The sequence below is a fragment of the Erythrolamprus reginae genome, chromosome 8, assembly GCF_031021105.1.
Source record: "Erythrolamprus reginae isolate rEryReg1 chromosome 8, rEryReg1.hap1, whole genome shotgun sequence".
NCBI lineage: Eukaryota > Metazoa > Chordata > Lepidosauria > Squamata > Dipsadidae > Erythrolamprus > Erythrolamprus reginae.
Window position 1 is genome coordinate 28,992,958 of NC_091957.1, and position 24,593 is coordinate 29,017,550.

The 24,593-nt window shown below is 43.4% G+C and overlaps 1 protein-coding gene across 1 annotated transcript in view; it reads left to right on the forward strand.

The window, feature by feature from the left end:
- The first annotated feature begins 2,963 nt into the window (after positions 1-2,963).
- Positions 2,964-24,593, forward strand: part of VSIG1 (V-set and immunoglobulin domain containing 1) — a 36,404-nt gene continuing 14,774 nt past the window's right edge. The window contains exons 1-2 of the mRNA XM_070759537.1: positions 2,964-3,099; positions 7,454-7,655. Coding sequence (XP_070615638.1) covers positions 2,974-3,099; positions 7,454-7,655 — 328 coding nt within the window. The 5' untranslated portion in view covers positions 2,964-2,973. The remainder of the gene's footprint in view (positions 3,100-7,453; positions 7,656-24,593) is intronic.

Consider the following 24,593-nt stretch of genomic DNA (forward strand, 5'->3'; position numbering starts at 1 on the left):
AAGGCCCTCTGCCTCTTAGGGGCCATCACAGTAAAATTGAAAAAATTGTATAAGATGCAACTGAAAATTAAAAAACCACCCACCACCCGACCTACCCCCTTTAAAAAAGGCCTAACACAGTGGGAAAACCAAACCGGGGAGGCCCAGGGAAAAAAGGGGGGCACCAACAGCGTCCCCAAGAAAAAGGGGTGGTGGTGGTGGTGACAGTGTTGATGGGAGGAAAGGCTAGCCAAGGGTAATCCCCCTAAAAGAGCAGGCTCACTACAACCGGGACTACAATCCTCCCAGGCCCGAGCCAGGTCCGAAAAAAGGCCGAGGCCAAAGAAAAGGGGCCTCTTAAAGGCCACCAATAAGGCACAAAAGCCCGAAGGTCTCGCTTCCCACTGCTGTGGTGAGGCCTGCTAGGCCACACCACGAGGCTCCAATCTTCAGCGAACACTAGCAGGTGTTCGCCCTTTGAATGCCGGGGCAAAAAGGAAGGCCCCGGGCAGGCACAGCCCTTATAAAGGGCTGGCCTGCCCCGCCCCGGCAGCGTCATCAGAAGGAGACGCTGCCAGGTCCAGCCGAGATCTCACGAAATATCGCGAGATCTCGGCCTCAAAATGGTGGCTGCACTGCGGGGGCCGCATTTCCCGACCCCAGCGCAAATCCAGCCAGCAGGTGAGTCCGCCCGCTTGGCATTTTCTACTGCAGTAAATGAGGTTGAATGTGTATAATTTTAGAAGAGCTGTGCGCATGTGTGTGTGTGTGTACATACACATACAGTTTAAATAGTAGATAATGTATATTTTTGTGCCTGTGTGTAATATGTATATATATGTACACATATGGCATATATACATAGAATTAAATAGTATATTTTGGATATTCAGTAATAGTAAATAGATAGAGAAATTGTATCTCTTTGAGGTGAGGAGAGGCAAGGCTACCAAAATTTTTACTACCACACTGTGGGCATGTTATGCATTTTGTTTCAACAACTTTCAGTGCAAATTGAGTGCTCTGGGGTGGAGCTCCATTTTCGCTACCCCACTATGCCCCCCCTCGTCTGGGCAGTAGCCCACCCCTGCTGTGTACACATTGCATCAGTTGTGAGGGTAAGTAGCAACCCCTGCCTGTCTAGAAGCTGTGGTTTGCTTGTATAACTTGTTCACTAAGGTTTTTCCTTGCTATTAATCCATCTGTAATAACCTGTTAAGCCAGTGATGGCGAACCTATGGCACGGGTGCCACAGGTGGCACGCAGAGCCATATTTGCTGGCATGTGAGCAGTTATTATTATTTATTAGTTTGTATGCCGTCCCTCTCCGTAGACTCGGGGCAGCTCACAGCAGTGATAAAACAATATACAATAACAAATGTAATATTAAAAGTCTAAAATAACAATTTAACATTAAAAAGTCTAAAAGCCCATTATTTAAAAAGCATACACACAAACATACCATACATAAAACTACATAGGCAAGGGGAGATGTCTCAGTTCCCCCATGCCTGATGGCAGAGATGGGTTTTAAGGAGCTTATGAAAGGCAAGGAGGGTGGGGGCAATTCTGATTTCTGGGGGGGATGGTTCAAGAGGGTTGGGGCCACCACAGAGAAGGCTCTTCCCTGGGTCCCGCCAAACGACATTATTTAGTCGATGGGACCCAGAAAAGGCCAACTCTGTGGGACCTAATCGGTCGCTGGCATTCGTGCAGCAGAAGGTGGTCCTGGAGATATTCTGGTCCGATGCCATGAAGGGCTTTATAGGTCATAACAAACACTTTGAATTGTGACCAGAAACTGATCAGCAACCAATGCAGACTGCGGAGTGTTGGTGTAACATGGGTATACTTAGAGAAGCCCATGATTGCTCTCGCAGCTGCACTCTGCACGATCTGAAGTTTCCGAACATTTTTCAAAGGTAGCCCCATGTAGAGAGCATTACAGTAGTTGAACCTCGAAGTGATGAGGGCATGAGTGACTGTGAGCAGTAACTCCTGGTCCAAATCAGGCCACAACTGGTGCACCAGGTGAACCTGGGCAAATGCCCCCCTCGCCACAGCCGAAAGATGTTTCTCTAATGTGAGCTGTGGATCGAGGAGGACGCCCAAGTTGCAGATCCTCTCTGAGGAGGTCAGTGATTCCCCCCCAGGGTGATGGATGGACAGATGGAATTGTCCCTGGGAGGCAAAACCCACAGCCGCTCCGTCTTATCAGGGTTGAGTTTGAGTCTGTTGACACCCATCCAGACCCCAACAGCCTCCAGGCACCGGCACATCACATCCACTGCTTCGTTGACTGGATATGGGGTGGAGATGTACAACTGGGTATCATCCGCATATTGATGATACCTCACCCCATGCCCTTGGATGATCTCGCCCAATGGTTTCATGTAGATATTAAATAGCAGGGGGGAAAGGACCGACCCCTAAGGCACCCCACAAGGATTACAGTTTCCTCCCAGGAGATTCCTAGAGAGGCCCCACGGAGGCTTCTCCCCACCTTTTCCAGCCCTGTTTCCTCCCAGGTGATTCCTAGAGAGACCCCACAGAGGCTTCTCCCTGCCATTTCCGGTTCCAGTTTCCTCCCAGGAGATTCCTAGAGATGCCCCACGGAGGCTTCTCCCTGCATTTTTTGGGCCTGTTTTCCTCCCAGGAGATTCCTAGAGAGGCCCCACAGAGGTTTCCCACTGCCTTTTCTGGTTACCATTTCGGAGGCTTGGATTTGTAAGTGAAAAATGGTTCTTGAGAAGAGGCAAAAAAATCTTGAACACCCAGTTCTTACCTAGAAAAGTTTGTAAGTAGAGGCATTTGTAGGTAGAGGTACCACTGTACCTGCATTTGGTTGATGCACTTTAACTGGCCACAGAGCAGAACTTTATCTCTGAGACAGAGATCGGAAAGGGGCAACATTTTGGTTCCTTGATATAATTAGACATTTGATGCCTAATGGGTTGATTTTCTACAGGCCTTGTGAAGGGTGTGATTGTGACCATGCCAGCGGGTGCTGTGAATACAACAGTTGGTGCCAACATCACTCTTCCTTGCATGTATAAGACAGCATCTACTCCTGATATCATTCAATGGAATTTTCACAACAGTGGTCTGCAAGAACGTGGAGTAAGGCATTCAGCTTTTATTTCTTATTGTTTGATTAAGATTGCTTTGGATTCCAAATGATGCTCTGAACAGAATCTAAAGTTGTTGGGTCCCTGGTGCTGCCTGAGCTTGGGTGTTTTGTTATTAAACATTTGCAAGAAAACAACCAAGCTCAGAGTACACCAAGGACCCCACAGCTCAACCCCAAGTTACAAATATTCTCTTCTGTGGGTACATTATAAAGTGGTCTCCATTGAGTTTAAAGTCAGACTACTGTTTCAATTTACAGGGAGAGACCAGAGATGCACTTTCGCAGGGAAGTAATATGACCAAAGTAATCATATTGCCATCATATGATTCTTTAGGCCAGGGATCCTCAACCTTCCTAATGCCGCGACCCTTTAATACAGTTCCTCATGTTGTGGGGACCCACAACCATAAAATAATAAAATTATTAGGAAACTCAGGAGTGGGTTCTAACTTACCTCGCTGCCAGTTTGCTTCCTCCTGCGCTGGATGGTCATGCCTCATGGGTGTGCAAGTGCTTTGCATGTGCGCACATGCACAATGCTGAAAAATGTTTTTTTTAATTATGAAAAAACCCCAAACCCAAAGCCAAGATGGTGATGCATGCACAGTGCCAAAAATTTGGCTTTTGCACATGCTCAGAAGTTCCCATGGTGCATATTTTTGTTTTGCAAGAGACGGATAGAGGACTGGTATCTTGGTTCCTAACACCACCGGAAATATGTTTCTATTGATGGTTTTAGGCAACCACTGTGAAAGGGTCATTCGACTTCCAAAGGCGGGGGTGGGTTCTTCCCAATTTGGACTGGATCGGCCAAACTAGTAGCGACCCGCTGGTGATGTCACAATGGCGTCGCAGATCCAATTCATTGCTGCCAGTCTGTGGGTGCCATCTTTTAAAACATTTTTTGCATGAGGAGATGCGCGCAAAATGTCACGATGTGAACCAGTGATGAAAGTAAGTGGAACCCACCCCTGCCTAAAGGGGTTGTGACCCACAGGTTGAGAACCGCTGCCTTAGACTGATCCATTTTAAGCCAGCAGAGAAACAATCAATTTTAGTTTCTAAAAGCTCTCTTGTTTGCAGTTAGAAAGCTAAAAACTTTAAATTTGAGCATGCTATCAGATATTCTTCATCAATATCCCTTCAGCAGGGCAGAAGCTACAATATACATTACAATATACAATATACCTTAATCCTAAATCAATCTTTTTCAATTGCATATCCTTTGGGATTTATAAAACAGATATGATATACAACTCCACAGTTTCTTTGTTCTCTTGGCTGAGAATTATGAAAGTGGTATTCTATTATATCTGGCAGCTCCCCAGATACAGCTGAGCTACAAAAATCAGGCGACTATTTGTCCGTGGTCCTTGGTTTTGAGGACACTACTTCAGATCTTCTCTGGCTATACTCTACTTCCTAGATCGTTGGCTTTGCTGATAGTGCAAGTAAGAGGCCCATTTTTTATTAGTCTATATTTTTTCTGCATTTCAGTAAAATGTATTCATTTATTTATTTTTATATCACCATTACTATTTTTGGAAATAGCTCAAGGTTGCAAATATATTTAACAAACATTTCCAATGGACCTTCCTCTTCTATGCATGTTGGGTTGAGAGAGGAGGGTTGGCACAAAAGTCACCCAATTGGCTATCATGACTAAGGTGGGACTTGAATTCCCAGTCTCCCACTTTCTAGCCTGATGCCTTAACTTAGTGTTGACAACTACCTCTACAAGATAGGTAGAAGTAAAATCTCAGGATATGAGGCCAAAATAAGTAGCAGTCCTCAGACTGAGAGCTCCAATCCTGGAGCCCTGATAGTGAACTCCGAATGGTGACTTTAGGGTCAAAAAGGCGATAGGGCAGCCTTAAATTGAAAATTCATATTGCTTTTTTTTTTTTAAAGTATGCTTTGGTTTTTTTAAAATCCAAGTCACCAAGTCATAGACTAGCACATTTCTACTCAAATACAGCCATCAACATGCCTTTATAAGGGTGAAAGATCTACCAGTCATTGTGAAAAGACTGTGTCTATCACAGATAAACGGGGACGATGTAGCGGGATTCTCAAGGTAAGAACATGAAATCTATAAGAATATTATCATGACCGATGGTATTGAAAGCTGCTGAGAGGTCAAGTAGCATCAGGATAGAGGAGTGCCCCCTATCCTGGGCATGCCAGAGATCATTCATCAGCACGACCAAAGCAGTTTCCGTGCTGTAACCGGATCTGAAGCCAGATTGAAATGGGTCTAGATAATCCGTTTCTTCCAAGTTAACCTGGTCCTAAGCATGTCACCTGTAACCTGGTCCCATGCACGACCAAATGCATATGCACGTGTGACCCCCCCCCCTATTTTGGCCTCACATCCCAAAACAGTGATGGGTGGGAGGAAAAGCCTTGCATGCCCAAACAGCACTGGGGTGGAACCTCCAGAGATCTGGGAAGGCACAGGCCACAGAAAGTGAGGAGAAAGGATGCGCGTGTCTGATCCGAAAATCAGCTGGCCGGTGGGAGGCACAGGCACATGCGCAATGGAGCTGAGCTGGTCAATGGCTCGCACGTCTCAAGAAAAGGCTACACGTACCACCCGTGGCATGTATGCCACAGGTTCACCCTCACGGCTCTGCACCATTTCAGACAAATGGCTGTCTAGTCTCTTCTTAAAAGTGATGGAGCACCTTACAATTTCTCAAGGCAATTGTTCCACTGATCCACTGATTAATGGCTCTGTTAGGAAATTTCTCCTTAGTTCTAGGTTGCTTCTCTCCTTCATAATTAAACACAGCCTCATTTTGCAAATATCATAAATTTATGCATCTTATTTCTATGGAGTTGCTTGCAGATTTAAAATAAGATAACAGAGAATATCTTCGAGTCTTCGGAGAGGGGCGGCATACAAGTCAAATAATAATAATAATAATAATAATAATAATAATAATAATAATAATAATAATAATAATATGATGATGATGATGATGATGATGACTGGTATGGACAGCCTTTTATTCAGTTTCATCCCCTTTGGCAAAAAAACCCAGTTATGATCCCCATTGCCAGGATTCTTTTTCCTACTCTTCTGTGCAGAACCTTTCTAATCCAGAAATAATTTTAAAATCTCCTTGCATGCATTAGATCAGAGTTCCCCAATGTTTCCGGCTTTGCAGACCGGGGGTGACAGGAGAGGAGATTGTTCTGCACAAAGAGCTGGCAAGTGTGTGTATGCACATGCATTGTTGTTTGTGTGAACAGCGTGCACACGCACCTGCTACTCACTTAAATGGAGAGTGTGCATATGTGCTTGCCTGCTGCTTGTGCAAGTGAGAATGTGTGTGCATCAACACTCACTGGCCCTTTCCGCAGCCCAGTTGAAAATCCTTCAGGGCCCACTAGTGTAGCACAGGCCACAGGTTGGGAATTTCTGCATTAGATGCCAGAGGTTTGCTCCATGGATTTGAATAATTAAATGGGGGGTTGTAAAGGCCATTCTAAAAGGGTTTCCCCCCCCCCTGTAAATACAAGAATGCCTCTACTTAAGAACCTTTCTAGATAAGAACCGGGTGTTCAGGATTTTTTTGCCTCTTCTTAAGAACCATTTTCTACTTAAGAACCCTAGCCCGGAAAAATTTCCCAGGAAATTTGAGAGCGGCATGAAGGCCCGGCCAGTTTCCTGCCATTCCCCCTGGGTTTCTCTCTTTGGTGCAGTGTATGGGAGGCAGCCTCGCGCCGGGTGTATGGGGGATGCGTGCTCCTCCTTGCCGCCTCAGAGTTTCTCTTTTTTTTTAAGCCTTAAAGTTTTGGATTTTTTTGATTCCCCTCACCTCACCTTCTTTCTTCAGCAGCGACTGTCCTCCTCCTCTTCCTCCTCCCACCCAAATTCCGAGCTTTTATTTCTTTCCTAATGGGTTTGCACGCATTATTTGCTTTTACATTGATTCCTATGGGAAAAATTGCTTCTTACAAACTTCTCTACTTAAGAACCTGGTCATGGAACGAATTAAGTTCTTAAGTAGAGGTACCACTGTACTTCATATTTAATCTGGAGCTACGTTTTGGACCGGAATCTTGCTAATATATCCCAGGAAGCCTAAGAATATTTAGGCTTCCTGGGATATAGATGAAATTTAGTTAACTAGTTGATCAGTGATGCATGCGACACCAATGTACAATTATCACATATGGAATTCTAATACACACACAGAGACATTACTGTTTTGTGAATTGACTTGGCAACTTATCTTTTTTTACAGACAGGCTCAAAATCGGGAGGAAAACAAATAACCTCAATACTTTTTTCTTCCATCACCAATTTAATGAATGTTAACTTCTGTTTCACAGATGTATATTTGGCAGCAGGGCAAACCCTTTTATATTGGACAGTATAAAGGCCGGATTCAGGTAGCAAACAACACAGGAAATGCAACCCTCACCATCTTCAAGATGCAGCCCTCAGATACCGGGGTTTATACATGTTCGGTCTACAAATTCACGGATGCTACTGGAAGTGAAGCTGAAAAATCAGTGAAGGTCAGCGTGCTAGGTATTTATTTCTCTTTTTTTCCTTTTTAGTGTATTTCTGTGCTTGGCACTTGCTATATTTAATTAAAGATTCGGTGATTCGGTTCCGCATCAAGCTAAGCCAAAATGTATTTTGCATTCTGTTCTGGCTTAACATATTGAATATAAGAGCCATGGTGGCACAGTGGTGAGAATGCAGTGTTGCAGGCTAATTCTGCCCATTGCCAGGAGTTTGATCTTGGCCAGCTCAAGATTGACTCAGCCTTCCATCTTTCCAAGGTGGGTAAAATGAGAGGCCAGATTGTTGGGGGAAATATGCTGATTCTGTAAACTGTTTAGAGAGGGAAATGAAGAACTGTATAAAGCAGTATAAGTCTAAGTGCTAAGCATGCAGTCACTGTCATTGATCAACAATGTTTATGGCTTAGTACTGGTTAGCCAACATGCTATGGCTTAAGACCAGTGATGGACTATCAAAATTTTTACTACCACACTGTGCGTGTGGCTTATGCATTTTGTTTCAACCTCTTTCAGTGCAAATTGGGTGCCCTTGGGTGGAGCTCCAAATTTTCCTACTGGTACCGCATACCTGACCGTACCCGTAGGAGCCCATCACTGCTTAAGATGGTATGTGACCCAGTCTATAAAAGCATACTCAAGGTTCTGGTTAACTATTGGCAGAGTTCATATTTTGCATTGAGGTGTCATGTGTCATGTTTGAACTTGTTTTGTTAAGGTTTATTAAACAAACCATGATGTAATGCAACAACCAAGTCAGTAAAAGCAAATTTTGAGTGCAGAGAGAAAGAGTACAGGGATAAAATCAGAGTTGGGTTCCTCTCAGTTCAGATCAGTTTGCCCAAACTGGTAGCAAACTGGTGGTGTCGTCACAATGATGTCAGGGAACCAGTTTGGTCAGTGCCAGTCTGTGTGTGCCATCTTTTTTTTGGATTTTTTTCCTATTCCCCCCCCCACTCCCCCCCCCCCCTTTTACGCATACTCAGCCATGTTTCTGGCACTGTGCATGTATCGCCATCTTGTTTTTTGATTTGTTTGGATTTTTCAGCACTGAGCATGCACCTGGCACACCCACATGGAAGGAAGTGAGCTGGCAGTGAGATAAGTTAGAACCCACCCCTCGATAGAATCCATGCAATTGGACAACCAGCCAAATTACGGTTCTTTTTTTTTCCAATTTTTTTTATTAATTTTCTTAAAATAAACATACAAACATACATACATTGAACATAAAATGTGGGGATATATTTTCCCCGCTTATCTCAAAAGTATAAGTTCCAATACAGAAAAAAGAATACATAATTGAATACATTTCATATTTAATCTATTACTAAGATAAAATCGAAACTCTTCTAATAATACTTCTTTACATATAAACTAATTCTGTTATAATTCTTAAGAAAAAAAAAGAAATCTTACTAAAACATTTTTCCATACTTATTATTATTATTATTATTTTTACATATCTCAATTTTCTATTATTTATTTATTTTTCTTATCTATCCATATGTAAACTTTGTTCCATGTTTCATAGAATTTAGTATCTTCTTGATCATTTAAGCGTCTTGTCATCATATCCATTTCTGCGCAATCTAGTATTTTTGCGATAACTTCTTCTTTGGGGACGTCTTCCCCTTTCCAATTTTGCGCAAACATTATCCTAGCCGCAGTTAGTATATGTATAATTAAGTATAAAATTTCTTTCTTATAAGTTTGGTTAGTAATTCCTAATAAGTAAAATTCCGGGGTAATTTCTATGTCTTGCTTTACTATTTCTTTTATCATTTTCTCTATCATCTTCCAATATATTCTGGCTTTACTGCATGTCCGCCATTGGTGGTAATTAGATCCTATTTCTTTTTTGCATTTCCAACATAACGGGGAGGTTTTGGGAAACATTTTTGCTATCCTGTTTGGTGGGAGATGCCATCTATAAAACATTTTGATCTGGTTTTCTTTTAGGGATACCGACTTTGTTATTTTCCAATTATAAGTCCAGACTTTTTCCCATGTGTCTATATCTATGTCTTTTCCTAAATTTTTGCACCAATTTATCATGTTATCTTTTAATGTTATATCTATATTTTTAAGGGCAATCAGATATTTGTATATTTTCCCAATTGTTCTGATTGGGTTGATAATGATTAAACCACTCAATAAGTTTTTATTCTTATTGAAAATATAAAGTACACTATCTTTCTGGTATCTAGATCGAATCTGTGCATAGTGCCACCAGTCTATTGTTGTCCCATCTTCTTGTAATCTAATTCTAGATTTTAATTTCATTTGATCATCTAGTAAGTCCTTATATCTTATTATTTTCATATCTTTGATAGAATTAGGGTGTATTATTGCTTCTAGGGGGGCAACCCATTCAGGGATGGTTAAAAAATGATTTTTTAAAATATCTTTCCACACTTCCAATAGGTATTTTCTTAATGTATGTCTTTTAAAATACGAATGGGTTTTATCCTTATCATACCACACAAAGGCATGCCAGCCGAGCAAGAGGTCGTGTCCTTCTAAATTTAAAATTCTTTTGTTTTCTAAAGTTATCCAATCTTTAATCCATGTTAGGGTGGCTGCCTGGTAGTATAATTTCCAATTGGGTAAGGCAAATCCTCCCCTTTCTTTGATGTCTTCTAACATGTTTATCTTTATTCTTGCTATTTTCCCTTGCCATAAATTTTTTTTAACCATATTTGTCAAATCTCTAAAAAAAATTCCCCCTGGATTTATTGGGATTACCTGAAACAAAAATAGAATTTTAGGCAAAATATTCATCTTAACTGTGGCCACTCTTCCCAAAAAGGATATTTTTAAATTGTTCCAGATTTCTAAATCTTTTTTAATTTCCATAATTAATTTTGTATAATTATCATTTTTTAATGTTATTGTTTTGGCTGTTAGCCATATTCCCAAATATTTAAGTTTTTTAACTATCTGTATTCCAGAGATGCGTTCTAATTTGCTTTCTTGGGTTGTAGTCATATTTTTAATTATAAATTGTGTCTTATTTTTGTTTATTTTTAAGCCTGCCACCTTTCCATACTGCTCTATTGTCTGAATTAACAATGGTGCTGTTGTTATTGGATCTTCAATTATAAAAGTCAAGTCGTCTGCGAAGGCTTGGACTTTATATATCTCCTTACCAATGGTTAAACCTTTTATTTTTGGATCTGCTCTTATTTTTATTAATAATGTTTCCAAGGACATAATAAATAATAAAGGTGATATAGGACATCCTTGGCGAACTCCTTTGTTTATTTTAAATGCTTCCAACTGTTCGTTGTTTAATATAATTTTGGTTGTTTGTTCCGAGTAGATAGCATCTATTAAATTTACAAATTTTGGACCAAATCTCATTTTGTTTAATTGCATTTTTATAAATGTCCAATTGACGTTATCAAAAGCTTTTTGGGCATCTAAAAACATTAATGATAATGCTTTCTCCAGATGTTGTTCATAGTATTCTAATACATTAATAATTGTTCTAAGATTATTTTTAATTTGTCTACCTGGTAAAAAACCATTCTGGTCTTGGTGAATAGTCTTATTTAAAATCCTTTTTAATCTGTCTGCATAAATTGCAGTAAATATCTTATAGTCAACATTCAATAATGATATTGGTCTATAATTTTTAATTTTGTCCATTGCTGTGCCTGGTTTATGAATTAAAGTTGTTAAAGATTCAGACCAAGACTTGGGAATTTTACCATCCAGTCTACAGTCATTAAAGATTTGTAACATATTGTTTCTTATTGTTTCATTTTCTATTTTGTACCATTCTGCCGGAATGGCATCTGGCCCAGTAGCTTTATTATTTTTCTGTTTTTTAATGATTAAAAGGAGTTCTTCCATTGTTATAGGTCCTTCCATAGTTGCCTGTTGTTCTTCTGACAATTGCGGTAAATCAGAATATTCCAAATATTTAAAAACTTCCTCTTCATCAATGTTCTCTTTCTTATATAATTCTTTAAAGAAATTTTGTACTATATTTGCTTTTCCTTCTGTGTCATATTTCATTTTTCCATCTTTATCTTCTAGATTTTTAATTACTTTTGATTGCCTCTGTTTTCTAAGTTTATATGCGAGCCATCTACCCAGTTTGTTAGCATGTTCAAAATAATTTTGTTTAGCTCTTTTTATTTTTTCCGCCACTTGATTTTGTTCTACCAATCTAATTTTATGTCTAATTACATCTATTTTTCTTTTAAGTTCTTTATTTTTTGTATTTTGTTGCGATAATAATTCTAAATGTTTTAACTCAGTTATTAATTGTTCATTTTTTTCCCCTTATTATGTTTAGCCGTATAAGATATTGTTAATCCTCTTATGTATGCTTTGGTTGTATCCCACAGATTTTGGGGAGTAGTGTCTGTATTTTTATTAATTTCAAAAAATATTTTTAATTCTTTCAAAATCCAGTCCTTATATTTATTCTCTTTCAAGATATTTCTGTTCATTTACCAGTTAAAATACTTTTTGTTAGTTCTAATATAAACTACTAAAGGATTATGATCTGCCCATGTATTAACATCTATTTCTACCTCTTTTATATGTTCTGCAGCTATTTTAGAAGCCCATACCACATCTATTCTTGTCCAAATTTTATGGGGATTAGAATAAAAAGTATATTGTCTCTTTTGCGGCTGTCTTTCCCTCCAAATATCATTTAATAATAGTTCTGTTTTCACTTTTTGAAAAGTGGAGGGTAACAAATTCCTTTTTTTCTTTTTGGTATTTCCCCCCCCCCCCGAGTGGTCCAGTTTTCTATTTGTAATGGCATTAAAATCTCCAATTATTAACATATTTTCCACATTTAATTCTATTATTTTTTTATGCAGTTTTTTATAAAATGTCTTTTGGTCTTCATTGGGGGCATAAATAGAAACAATGGTAAGAGGTCTAGGTTCAATATTAATTTGGACAATCAAAATTCTACCTTCATCATCCTTATATATTTGTTTGGAATTTATAGAATTCTCAACATACATCACTACTCTTTTTTTTGATCTGCTAATGCAGCATACATATTTCCAATTTTAGAATTTAATAATAAATTTTGATTACTTTTTTATATGTACTTCTTGTAATATTGTAATTTGAGCTTTTTGGCTTTTGATTTTAGCAAACATTTGTTTTCTTTTTCTGGGTTCATTAAGTCCATTGACATTTACTGAGAAGATTTTTAAATCTTTCGATGTGGTCATTTATTGTATTTTTTGGTTTCTCTCTGTGGTTGTTTCCTTCTTGCGCCTTGGTCCTGCTCTTCTTCTTGTTGTACTGGTACTCCCACGGCTTCCGCCTGCAATGCTGCCAGTTCCTTTGTCAGTTGTTCCATTTCGCTTATTCCACTATTTTCAAAAAAGTGCCTTGCCTGGTCTAGGTTTTCCAATTTGTATCTTGTAGATTTCCAGGTCAATGATAGTCCTTGTGGGATAAGCCAGCGAAAAGTTATATTTTCTTTAATCAAGATTTTAGTCAGAAAGTGATAGTCTCTTCTGCTTTCTCTGACGCTTCTTGGGACTTGTTTTAAAATCTTAACTTCTTTTCCTTGATGATGCAGTTGTCCCGTTTTTGCCCAGTGCAGGATGTCATCTCTCAAAGTTTTCCTTACAAATTTAATATGAATCTCTCTTGGAAGATTGAAGCGACGTATGTAGCTATTTGAAATTCTGAAGACTTCATCGATTTCTTTTATCATTTCGGCGGGGCCCATCTGAAGGATCCCTCCAATGGTTTTGGCCATGGGAGCCTTTAAATCTTCATCTTTCTCTTCTATTATATTTTGAAATCGTAGCCCATACGAAGCACGTTGCATTTCCAGATGTGTGATCGATTCATCATATCTTCGAGAACCAGCTCTATCCTCAAAGTAGTCCATCCTTTTCTCCATTTTGTCAGTCTTTTCTTCGACTGATTTCACTCTGTCTTCATTCTCCTTCAGGGTTTGTTGGATCTCCTTCATCTGTTCCTTCATCTCTCCCGTGTCTGCTTTCATTTCAGCCATCTCTGTTTTGATGGCTTCTCTTTGCTGAGTAGCATCTTTTTGAGATTTAAACACAAAGTCTTTCAGAGCAATCAATGTATCTTGTATTGAAGCAAGTGTGGGTTGCTGTGATTTCTCTTTCTCTTTCTCCTTCTCTTTGGTAAACATGGTTACGGATAAAACCTGTTGTGCTGGGGAAGGATGAGGTGATGCTTGGGGTGATGAAGCAGCGGCCCCTATTTGCTTTTTGACTGTTTTGGTGTGAGTTGAAGTACTTGACATTTTAAATTTATAATTAATACTGTTTTATATTAGCGAAATGGGAAAGAACACTATAAATTCCAAACCTAATCAATTAGTCACCAATACGTTTCTCTTTAAAAATCACAATAACAATTCAAAACAATTGTCACATTAATTAACCTTATTACTCTAAATTAATAACACCAATAAGAAAAGAAGAGAACCTAATTAATACAATTTAAAGAAGAAAAGAAATAACAGAGTAGGATATATGAGTGTCTATTTAGAAAAGAAGAGAGAAAATAAGGGAGGGGAGGTCTTAATATAGGTAAAATAGAGCAGGGAACCAAGGATTAGTTAGCAGAGCATGTATTTTAAATCAGAAAAAAAAATAAGAGAAAAAGATGAAGGCAAAGAGGCAAAAGGAAAAAAAGATTTTTAAGAATTTAAATATAAGAGCAGAATACAAATTGAATATCAGTATACTTATTTTCTTGTTCTAGGTAAATTAGTTTTGTTGATTGAAGGTCTAATTTATTTTCGAAAAAAGCTTTAAGTGTTAATTTGAAGTAATCCCGTTGGTCAGCAGTAGTAGAAATAAATCTTCTTAAAATTTATAATGTCTCGATTCTCAATTGATTTCAATGTAATTTTCAAATTTTAAAATGGAGTCAATCCGTCTTTCGCAGCCTGCGACAATGTAGACAGTTTCTCCGTTGCAAATCCAATGAGACAGCCAATAATCCAAATATAGCAATCCAAACGTGATCAATCCAGAAAAAAGAGAAAGGTGTTCCTTATGGTATTATTTCAGTTCGTTTTACTTTCTGTTCATTTTAAATGTATTAATTTATTTCGTTTCTTCTTGTTGAAAAATAATAATGCAATCAGTGACAGTTGTAATCCCTCCGCTGTAGAAATTAGAGCCCGGGATTTGTTTTCGATATTTTTAACAGTAAATTTAGTTCAGAGAAAAAACCATTGGCAAAATGATTTCACTTTATGGCAATTCAGTCTTTTAAAATCTCATTTTTAAAAAGTTTTTTAGTAGTTTTCGCTGTTTTTAAATATTTTTCAGTTCAAGTTCACGATGTAAGCTTAGTTTTCTCTCTTCAATGTATTCCCTTTCCGATTCAGATAACGAAGTCTTGGCTTTACTTTTTCCGTGCTTTCTTGCTTCCTGATGGTTTGGTGGGATCGCAATAGCCGTGTCCTCTTTAGGTAGAAGACCGGTTCTCCCTGATCCAGAGCTGCAGGGCGGACCGCTGCCTCCGGAGCTTCGGCGATGGCTCCTCGGACAGAGGGGAGCCCCCTGTTCTAGGATCGAGCCATCCGGACTCGATCCGATCGCAAGTGGCGACCTCTGGAAGGGTGGAAAGGAGTCTTGAGGCAGAGCCCTGCCAAGAGACTCCGCTGCGGTCCCGAGCCAGACCGGAAATCGCCCAAATTACGGTTCTAATGTTATAAATGCAGCTGATTGTGATTTATACATTAAACCATGGCTTAACAAGGAACTGCTCGGTCCAAGATGTAAATATAGTCAGTGCACACTTCCTGCTGAGGATTCCTCTCAGCTCTCCTGCTAGCCAAAGATGGCCATTTCCAGTCTTTTTCCAGAAGACATTCCAGAATTATTAAGTCTTTTCTCATCTGGTAGGATTATATATTTTTCTTGAGTAAGAGAGTTGTCCCCTTTCATAATTGCCAATTTGGAGGTTGCTGGTCTCTATCCACTGCTGATATATTTAAAATCTCATTTCTGGAGAATTACTAAAATATCTAGAACAGCTGTCTTGCAATTTAGGGAGTGGGATGGACTGCTGTGGCCTAGAGATTGAGCTTTCACCTCACAGTCAGGAGGTTGAATTTGATCCTAGGTAAAGGCAGATGTGGAGTCTCCTGCTTGGGCAGGGGATTGGACTAGATGACCTGCAAGGTCCCTTCAATTCTGTTAATCGATGAGGTGCCCAATGCATCATGAATAGCATTAGCAATAGTATTTAGACTTATAGACCATAGTCCTTTTGCATCCCTCTCTAAGCAGTTTGCAGAGTCAGCCTCCTGCCCCCAACAATCCGGGTCCTCATCTGACCTATCTCATAAAGGTGGAAGGCTGAGACAACCTTGAGCCGGTGGTCAGATTTGATCTGCTGAACTGCAGCTAGCAGTTAGCTGATGTAGCCTCCAGTGCTACTTTCTAACCACTGTGCCATCTCGGCTCATGAAGGCACCAGACTGGGAAAGATTCCCCTAGAACAGGAGCCCCCAACCTTTCTGGCATCAAAGACCAGTTTCATAGAGTTATTTTGGTAGCCCTTCACTGATAAAGCATCATCCCATTCCTGAAAATGTTAGGCAACCAATATGGATCTCCTTGAAATTTAATACAACTGGAATAGAGATATGATTAAAGCATTTCATTTTGGTGAGATCCAATCTAGAAATAAGGAGAAGTTTCTTGGCAGCAAGAACAATAACTCAGAGAAGGAGAGGACATGTGCCTGATCTAGATCCTACCCACGCTCAGTTTTTCTCCCTGCCACTCACTTCCAGCTGCTCAGCCTGGGTTCTTCACAGGACATGGCCCGGTACTGGTCTATGGCCGGGGGGGGGGGGAGAGTTGGGAACCCGGTGCTAGAATAATTTAAAAATGTCTTTGCATGCATTAGATCAGAGTTCCCCAATGTTTCCGGCTTTGTAGACCGGAGGTGAAGGAACAGGAGATTGTTCTGCAAGCTGGCAAGCGTGTGTATGCACATGTATTGCTGTTTGTGTGAGCAGTGTATACACACACCTGCCACCCACTTAAATGGAGAGTGTGCATATGTGCTCGCCTGCAGCTTGTGTAAGCGAGGATGTGTATGCACAACACTCATTGGCCCATTCCGTGGCCCATTTTCAAATTCCGGTTCCGGTGGGGAACTGAGAGGAGGAAAAGAGGAGAGCTCCGCCACCGAGAACAACAGTAGAACATCTTTCAGTTTAGTCGGGTTTGTTCCAAGGTTTGTACTTACATCACTGGGTTCCTTAATGCCAGAGGATTCCATCCGTGTGTCTACTGAGTGAAAAGCCCTGCGAAAGAGCTGTGTTTTTGATCTCGCAGCTAACACGGTAACAGCAGAAATGGCGGCCGCTATGCACGCCCCTGATTACGGTCTGAGTGGTGAGAAGATGGTGGATCTGCCATTCCTCTGAGATCTTATTGAGGACCCTGAACAATGACTCATTCTGGGCTGGTGCTGCCCATGTCTTTTTTCTGCTGGGCCCTCTGTTTGGGGGCTCAGAAAATAAATGCTGCTATTTACTCTGGGGGCGCCGGGACAACAGAGCTGAGAGGCCGGCCAAGAATATCAGCTGGGGCGTGGAAGATGGCGGCCGCTCCTCGCTGCCGCTTTTTGATGCCGCCCCTGATGCCGAGGGAAAGTATTAAGAACTAAGAAAGAACTAAGGCAGAAAGATCTTGCCACAAACTGCACGCAGCACCAGGGAGTGGGAGTGACAGGGGTCGAGGTGATGGAGCGGAGATTTGAGTGGTGGTTGGGACAAATTTATTCGTTGAGTGGAGCCGAGGACAGCGAGGATGCAGACCGGTGGGAGCGGTCTGCTGTCGGTGTCGGAGGGCGACGGAGGAGATTTGAAGAGCCAGGGATTCCGACTGGTGATAGCTACCAATGCTGCTGGGCAAGGAGAAACAGCCCAGTCCCCTGTAGGGCTCCGGTGGGTGAGAGCAGCCAGTGCCCGGGGGGGGGGGGGACACAAAAGAAATGGGTGGCCAGTGGAACAGAAGAAGGAGACCGAAGCTGGCTGAAGATCACCATATGGACTGAGGGAGTTGACTGGTGAGGTAATGGAGGGAGAACGATCAGTGCTGGGGGAGAAAGTGAACAATGTGCTGAACTGCCTGACCATCGTGGCTGATTGACTGGGGGTACCAGCCAGTATTAAAACTTGCCTGTCATCTTGCCCCTGCGCCCCCCCCTACTCCCACCTCCATCTTCTCACTCTTTTTGAAGAATATTATTGAGGAACTGTGCCCCTGGGGGATGATTTGATATATAGCAGATTTAAAGATCTAAAGAAAGATTTATGGAAGACACTATCTATCGACCTGGAATGACTAATGGTTTGATTATATTTTTATATAGAACTGATTTTAGACAAATTGACTATTACTGATTAATGAATTTTTAATTTATTTCTAATTTTTTAATTTTTTAATTCTAATATTAACTTTTAGACTTTTTAATGTTAATCTTTGTAGTAATATTTAGATTTTTAATTTTTAATTGATGGATAATTGGGGTGGGTTTAATAATATGTATGGAATGAGTGAGTGGTACGAATGGGATGGGTGGGGTGGGTGGGATTATGGTATGGATGGGGTAAATATGTATAATATGAATGATTTGCACGGCCCACCTGATGAGAGAGAAGCGGGAGGGGAGGAGGCACCAATCTCTGGGGTGGCAGAGGGTAGGAATATTCCAGTGTTACTGGGGAGAGGCAGATATGGCAGGAGCCACAGAACTAGCCGTTCCAGGTGAATGAGAGACTGCTGCTTAATAGCGATCCCTCGTCGTGGCTCTGTGAGCTCAACCCAGGGTACTGGTGATGAGTGTAACTCTGGCTCTGGGCTCAGGCTGATGCTACTCAATGCCAGGTCGGTGGTAAATAAAGCTCTCCTCATCCGGGATTTGATCCTGGATGACAAGGCCGACCTGGCATGTGTGACTGAAACCTGGCTGGGCCCAGAGGGAGGAGTTCCTCTCTCTGAAATTTGCCCAGTGGAGTTTCAGATATGGCATCAGTCTCGACCCAAGGGAAGGGGGGGAGGAGTGGCTATTATGGCCAGAGAGAGCCTTTGCCTGCGTAGACTCATTGCTCCAGAGATTGCGGGTTGTGAGTCCCTCCTAGTGAAGTTGGACTTAGGGGTTCAGATGGGCTTGTTGCTCATGTACCTGCCTCCCAGCTGTGTGTCAACAGCCCTGCCTGTGCTGCTCGAGGAGGTGGCCGGGCTGACAGTAGGATTCCCCAATCTCATTGTTTTAGGGGATTTAAACCTGTTGTCACCCGGCGGAACCTCTGGATTAGCACAGGAGTTCATGGCCACCATGACAGCCATGGACCTGACTCAAGTAGTGCAGGGTCCAACTCACGAGAGGGGGCACGCACCTGACATGGTGTTTCTCTCTGAGTAATTGAGTAATGGGCTGACATTAAGGGGCTCAGAAGTGTTGCCTTTGTCATGGTCAGTCCATTTTCTACTGCGGCTTGACTTCCTGACTCTAATCCTTCCCCATAGGGAGGCGGAACTGATTAAACAGCTCCGCCCCAGACGCCTGATGGACCCAAAGACCTTTCAGAAGGCGCTTGGGGTTATTCCAGAGGCACTCATCCAGATTTCGGCGGAGTCTGAGGCTTGGAATAAGGCTGCAGCGGAGGCTCTGGACTGGATTGCGCCGTTGCGACCTCTCCACGGCACTAGACCCCGTAGAGCTCCATGGTTCAACGAGGAGCTCCGGGAGTTGAAATGCCAGAAGAGACATCTACAGAAGCGATGGAGGAAGAGTAAGTACGAATCCGATCGAACACTTGTAAGAGCTTTTATTAAGACTTACAAAGTGGCGCTCAAGGTGGCAAGATGCGCATATCATGCTGCCTTGATTGCATCAGCGGAATCCCGCCCAGTCGCTCTGTTTAGGGTGACCCGCTCCCTTCTCAACCAGGGGAGAGTTGGGGAGCCCTTGCAGAGTAGTGCCGAGGATTTTAACATGTTTTTCACTGATAAAATCGCTCGGATTCGGGTGGACCTCGATTCCAATTGGATAACAGAGTCGACTGACAATGAGTCAGTCGAGGTGACTGGGGCCTGTACTTGTCCATCTATCTGGTAAGAGTTTGATCTGGTGACACCTGATAAAGTGGACAAGGCCATTGGAGCTATGAGTTCCGCCACCTGCTTACTGGATCCATGTCCCTCCTGGCTGGTCTCGCCAGCAGGGAGGTGACACAGAGATGGGTCCAGGAGATTGTCAACGCTTCTTTGGGGAGGGAGTCCTTTCCATATCCCTACAAGGAGGCACTTATGCGCCCCCTCCTCAAGAAGCCTTCCCTGGACCCAGCCATTCTTAACAAATATCGGCCAGTCTCCAACCTTCCCTTTATGGGGAAGGTTGTTGAGAAGGTGGTGGCGATCCAACTCCAATCGTCCTTGGGAGAAGCCAATTATCTAGGCCCTCAGCAGTCAGGATTCAGGCCCGGCTACAGCATGGAAACTGCTTTGGTCACGTTGATGGATGATCTCTGGCGGGCCCGGGACAGGGGTTTATCCTCTGTCCTGGTGCTTCTTGATCTCTCAGTGGCTTTCGATACCATCGACCATGGTATCCATCTGCGCCGGCTGGAGGGGTTTATTTATTTATTTATTAGATTTGTATGCCGCCCCTCTCCATAGACTCGGGGCGGCTCACAATACAATAAAACAGTTCATGACAAATCTAATAATTTACAATTTAAAATATTTTAAAACCCCCATTATTAAGCAGACATACATACAAACATACCATACATAAATTATATAGGCCCGGGGGAAATATCTCAGTTCCCCCATGCCTGATGACAAAGGTGGGTTTTGAGGAGTTTACGAAAGGCAAGGAGGGTAGGGGCAGTTCTAATCTCTGGGGGGAGCTGGTTCCAGAGAGTCGGGGCCGCCACCTAGAAGGCTCTTCCCCTGGGGCCCGCCAACCGACATTGTTTAGTTGACGGGACCCGGAGAAAGCCCACTCTGTGGGACCTAATTGGTCACTGGGATTCGTGCAGCAGAAGGTGGTCTCGGAGATATTCTGGTCCGATGCCAAGAAGGGCTTCATGGGTCATAACCAACACTTTGAATTGTGACCGGAAATTGATCGGCAACCAATGCAGACTGCGGAGTGTTGGTGTAACATGGGCATACCTGGGGAAGCCCATGACTGCTCTCGCAGCTGCATTCTGCATGATCTGAAGTTTCCGAACACTTTTCAAAGGTAGCCCCATGTAGAGAGCATTACAGTAGTCGAACCTCGAGGTGATGAGGGCATGAGTGACTGTGAGCAGTGAGTCCCGGTCCAAATAGGGCCGCAACTGGTGCACCAGGCGAACCTGGGCAAACGCCTGCCTCGCCACAGCTGAAAGATGGTTCTCTAATGTGAGCTGTGGATTGAGGAGGATGCCCAAGTTGCGGACCCTCTCTGAGGGGGTAAATAACTCCCCCACCAGGGTGATGGTCGGACAGATGGAATTGTCCTTGGGAGGCAAAACCCACAGCCACTCCATCTTATCAGGGTTGAGTTTTGAGTCTGTTGACACCCATCCAGGCCCCAACAGCCTCCAGACACCGGCACATCACTTCCACTGTTTCGTTGATTGGACATGGGGTGGAGATGTAAAGCTGGGTATCATCAGCGTACTGATGATACCTCACCCCATGCCCTTGGATGATCTCACCCAGCGGTTTCATGTGGATATTGAATAGCAGGGGGGAGAGGACCGACTCCTGAGGCACCCCACAAGGGAGAAACCTCGGGGTCGACCTCGGGCCCCCCACTAACACTGACTGCAACTGACCGGAGAGGTAGGAGGAGAACCACTGAAGAACAGTGCCTCCCACTCCCAACCCCTCCAGCCGGCCCAGAAGGATACCATGGTCGATGGTATCGAAAGCCGCTGAGAGGTCAAGAAGCACCAGAACAGAGGATAAACCCCTGTCCCGGGCCTGCCAGAGATCATCCATCAACGTGACCAAAGCAGTTTCCGTGCTGTAACCGGGCCTGAAACCCGACTGCTGGGGACCTAGATAATTGGCTTCTTCCAAGGACCGCTGGAGCTGGAGCGCCACCATCTTCTCAACAACCTTCCCCGTAAGAGGGAAGGCTGGAGACTGGACAATAGTTATTAAGTACGGCTGGGTCCAGGGAAGGCTTTTTGAGGAGGGGGCACACAAGCGCCTTTTTATAGGGTGTTGGAAAGGACCCCCTCCCGAAGGAAGCATTGACAATCTCCTGGACCCAGCTCCGTGTCACCTCCTTGCTGGCCAAAACCAGCCAGGAGGGACACGGGTCCAGTAAGCAGGTGGTGGAACTCACAGCTCCAATGGCCTTGTCCACTTCATCAGGTGTCACCAGATCAAACTCTTCTCAGACAGGTGGACAAGTACAGGCCCCAGTCACCTCAACTGACTCATTGTCAGTCGACTCTGTTTTACAATTAGAGTCGAGGTCCGCCCAGATCTGAGCGATTTTATCAGCGAAAAACGTGTTAAAATCCTCGGCACTACTCTGTAAGGGCTCCCCAACTCCCCCCTGGTTAAGAAGGGAGCGGGTCACCCTAAACAGAGCGGTTGGGCGGGATTCCACTGATGCAATCAAGGCAGCATGATATGCGCATGTTGCCGCCTTGAGCGCCACTTTGTAAGTCTTAATAAAAGCTCTTACAAGTGTTCAATTGGATTCAGACTTACTCTTCCTCCATCGCTTCTCTAGACGTTGCTTCTGGCGTTTCAACTCCTGGAGCTCCTCATTGAACCATGGAGCTCTACAGGGTCTAGCGCCACGGAGAGTTCGCAAAGGCGCAATCCGATCAACAGCCTCCACTGCAGCCTTGTTCCAGGCCTCTGCAAGAGACTCCACCGAACTGTTGACGAGTGCATCTGGAATAACCCCAAGCGCCATCTGAAAGTCCTCTGGGTCCATCAGGCGTCTGGGGCGGAACAACTTAATCGGTTCCACCTCCCTGCAGGGAAGGATTGGAGCCAGGAAGTCAAGCCGCAGTAGAAAATGGTCCGACCATGACAAAGGCAATGATTCTAAGCCCCTTAGTCTCAGAACATTACTCAATTGCTCAGAGAAGAATACCATGTCGGGTGCGTGTCCTCCCTTGTGAGTCGGACCCTGTACTACTTGAGTCAGGTCCATGGCTGTCATGGTGGCCATGAACTCCTGTGCCAGTCCAGAGGCTTCGCCGAGTGATGGCAGGTTGAAGTCCCCCAACACAATAAGTCAAGGGAACTCCACCGCCAACCCGGCTACCTCCTCGAGTAGCACAGGCAGGGCTTTTGACACGCAGCTGGGAGGCAGGTACGTGAGAAACAAGCCCACCCGAACCCCTAAGTCCAACTTCATCAAGAGAGACTCGCAACCTGCAATCTCTGGAGCAATGAGTCCACGTAGGCAAAGGCTCTCCCTGGCTATAATAGCCACTCCTCCCCCCCCTTCCCTGGGGTCGAGCTTGATGCCATATCTGAAACCCGGCTGGGCAAATTTCAGAGAGAGGAACTCCTCCCTTTGGGCCGAGCCAGGTTTCAGTAATACATGCCAGGTCAGCCTCCTCATCCAGGATCAAATCCCGTATGAGGAGAGCTTTATTTACCACCGACCTGGCATTGAGCAGCAGCAACCTGAGCCCAGGGCCAGGGTTGGGAGTGGGAGGCACTGTTCTTCAGTGGTTCTCCTCCTACCTCTCCGGTCGGTCGCAGTCAGTGTAGTGGGGGGTCAGTGGTCAACTTCGAGGTTACTCCCTTGTGGTCGGTCCTCTCCCCTCTGCTATTCAATATCTACATGAAACCGTTGGGTGAGATCATCCAGAGGCATGGGGTGTGGTATCATCAGTACGCAGATGATACCCAGCTGTACATCGCCACCCCATGTCCAGTCAACGAAGCAGTGGAGAACTGTTATGTATTAGATAATAATAGTAGAAAGTGTTCCTGGTTTAAATAAGACACTTGTTGTTAAGCAGAACTCAATAGAAGTACTGTAAATGTTTACCTGTTGCACATGGAACACAAGGGGTGCCTAATTTTGTTTGTGAGTTTCCTGAGGTGTTTCAGGAGGGTTTGGGCACCTACAAGGGACCCCCTATTTCTTTTTCCTTAGACCCTAATGTTCCCCCCCTTCGGCTAAAACCGCGAAGGGTGCCACTTCCATTACTGGAGAAGTTGGATGCACAGCTGCAAAAGCTGCAACATCAGGGCATTTTAGTGCCAGTTGAACACGCGCCCTGGGAGACTCCTATAGTGACACCATTGAAGCCAGATGGCACGCTCAGAGTGTGTGCAGACTATAAGTCTACCTTGAACAAAGCTTTGCAACATAATTCCTACCCCATACCTGTTGTCCAACAGCTGCTGCACACCCTGGGCTCGGGGTCCCTATTTGCACGCTTGGACCTAGCCCAGGCATATCAGCAATTAACCGTAGATGATGCCACAGCGATGGCTCAGACAATTGTCACTCACCGTGGGGCATTCAAATGTACTCGTTTACAGTTTGGAGTCAGTGTGGCTCCAGGTATCTTTCAACGTTTGATGGAAAGACTTCTCCTGGGTCTCGAGGGGGTGGTCCCTTATTTCGATGACATATTAATTTGTGGGGACACCCCTAACCAACTTCATACCCGCATTAGGCAAGTCCTATCCCGGTTACGGGATAAGGGATTACGTTTAAAGCCTGAGAAATGTGTATGGGAAACTTCCTCTATTGACTTTTTGGGGTTCCGAATAGATTCGAAGGGTATTCACCCCACGGATGATAAAGTAAAGGCCATCAAAGATGCCCCTGCCCCCACTAGCAAAGCTGAGCTACAAGCCTTTTTAGGACTTTTAAATTTTTATTCAGTTTTTTTGCGTCAAAAGGCTTCTGCAGCTGAGCCGCTTCATCGCCTTCTCCACAA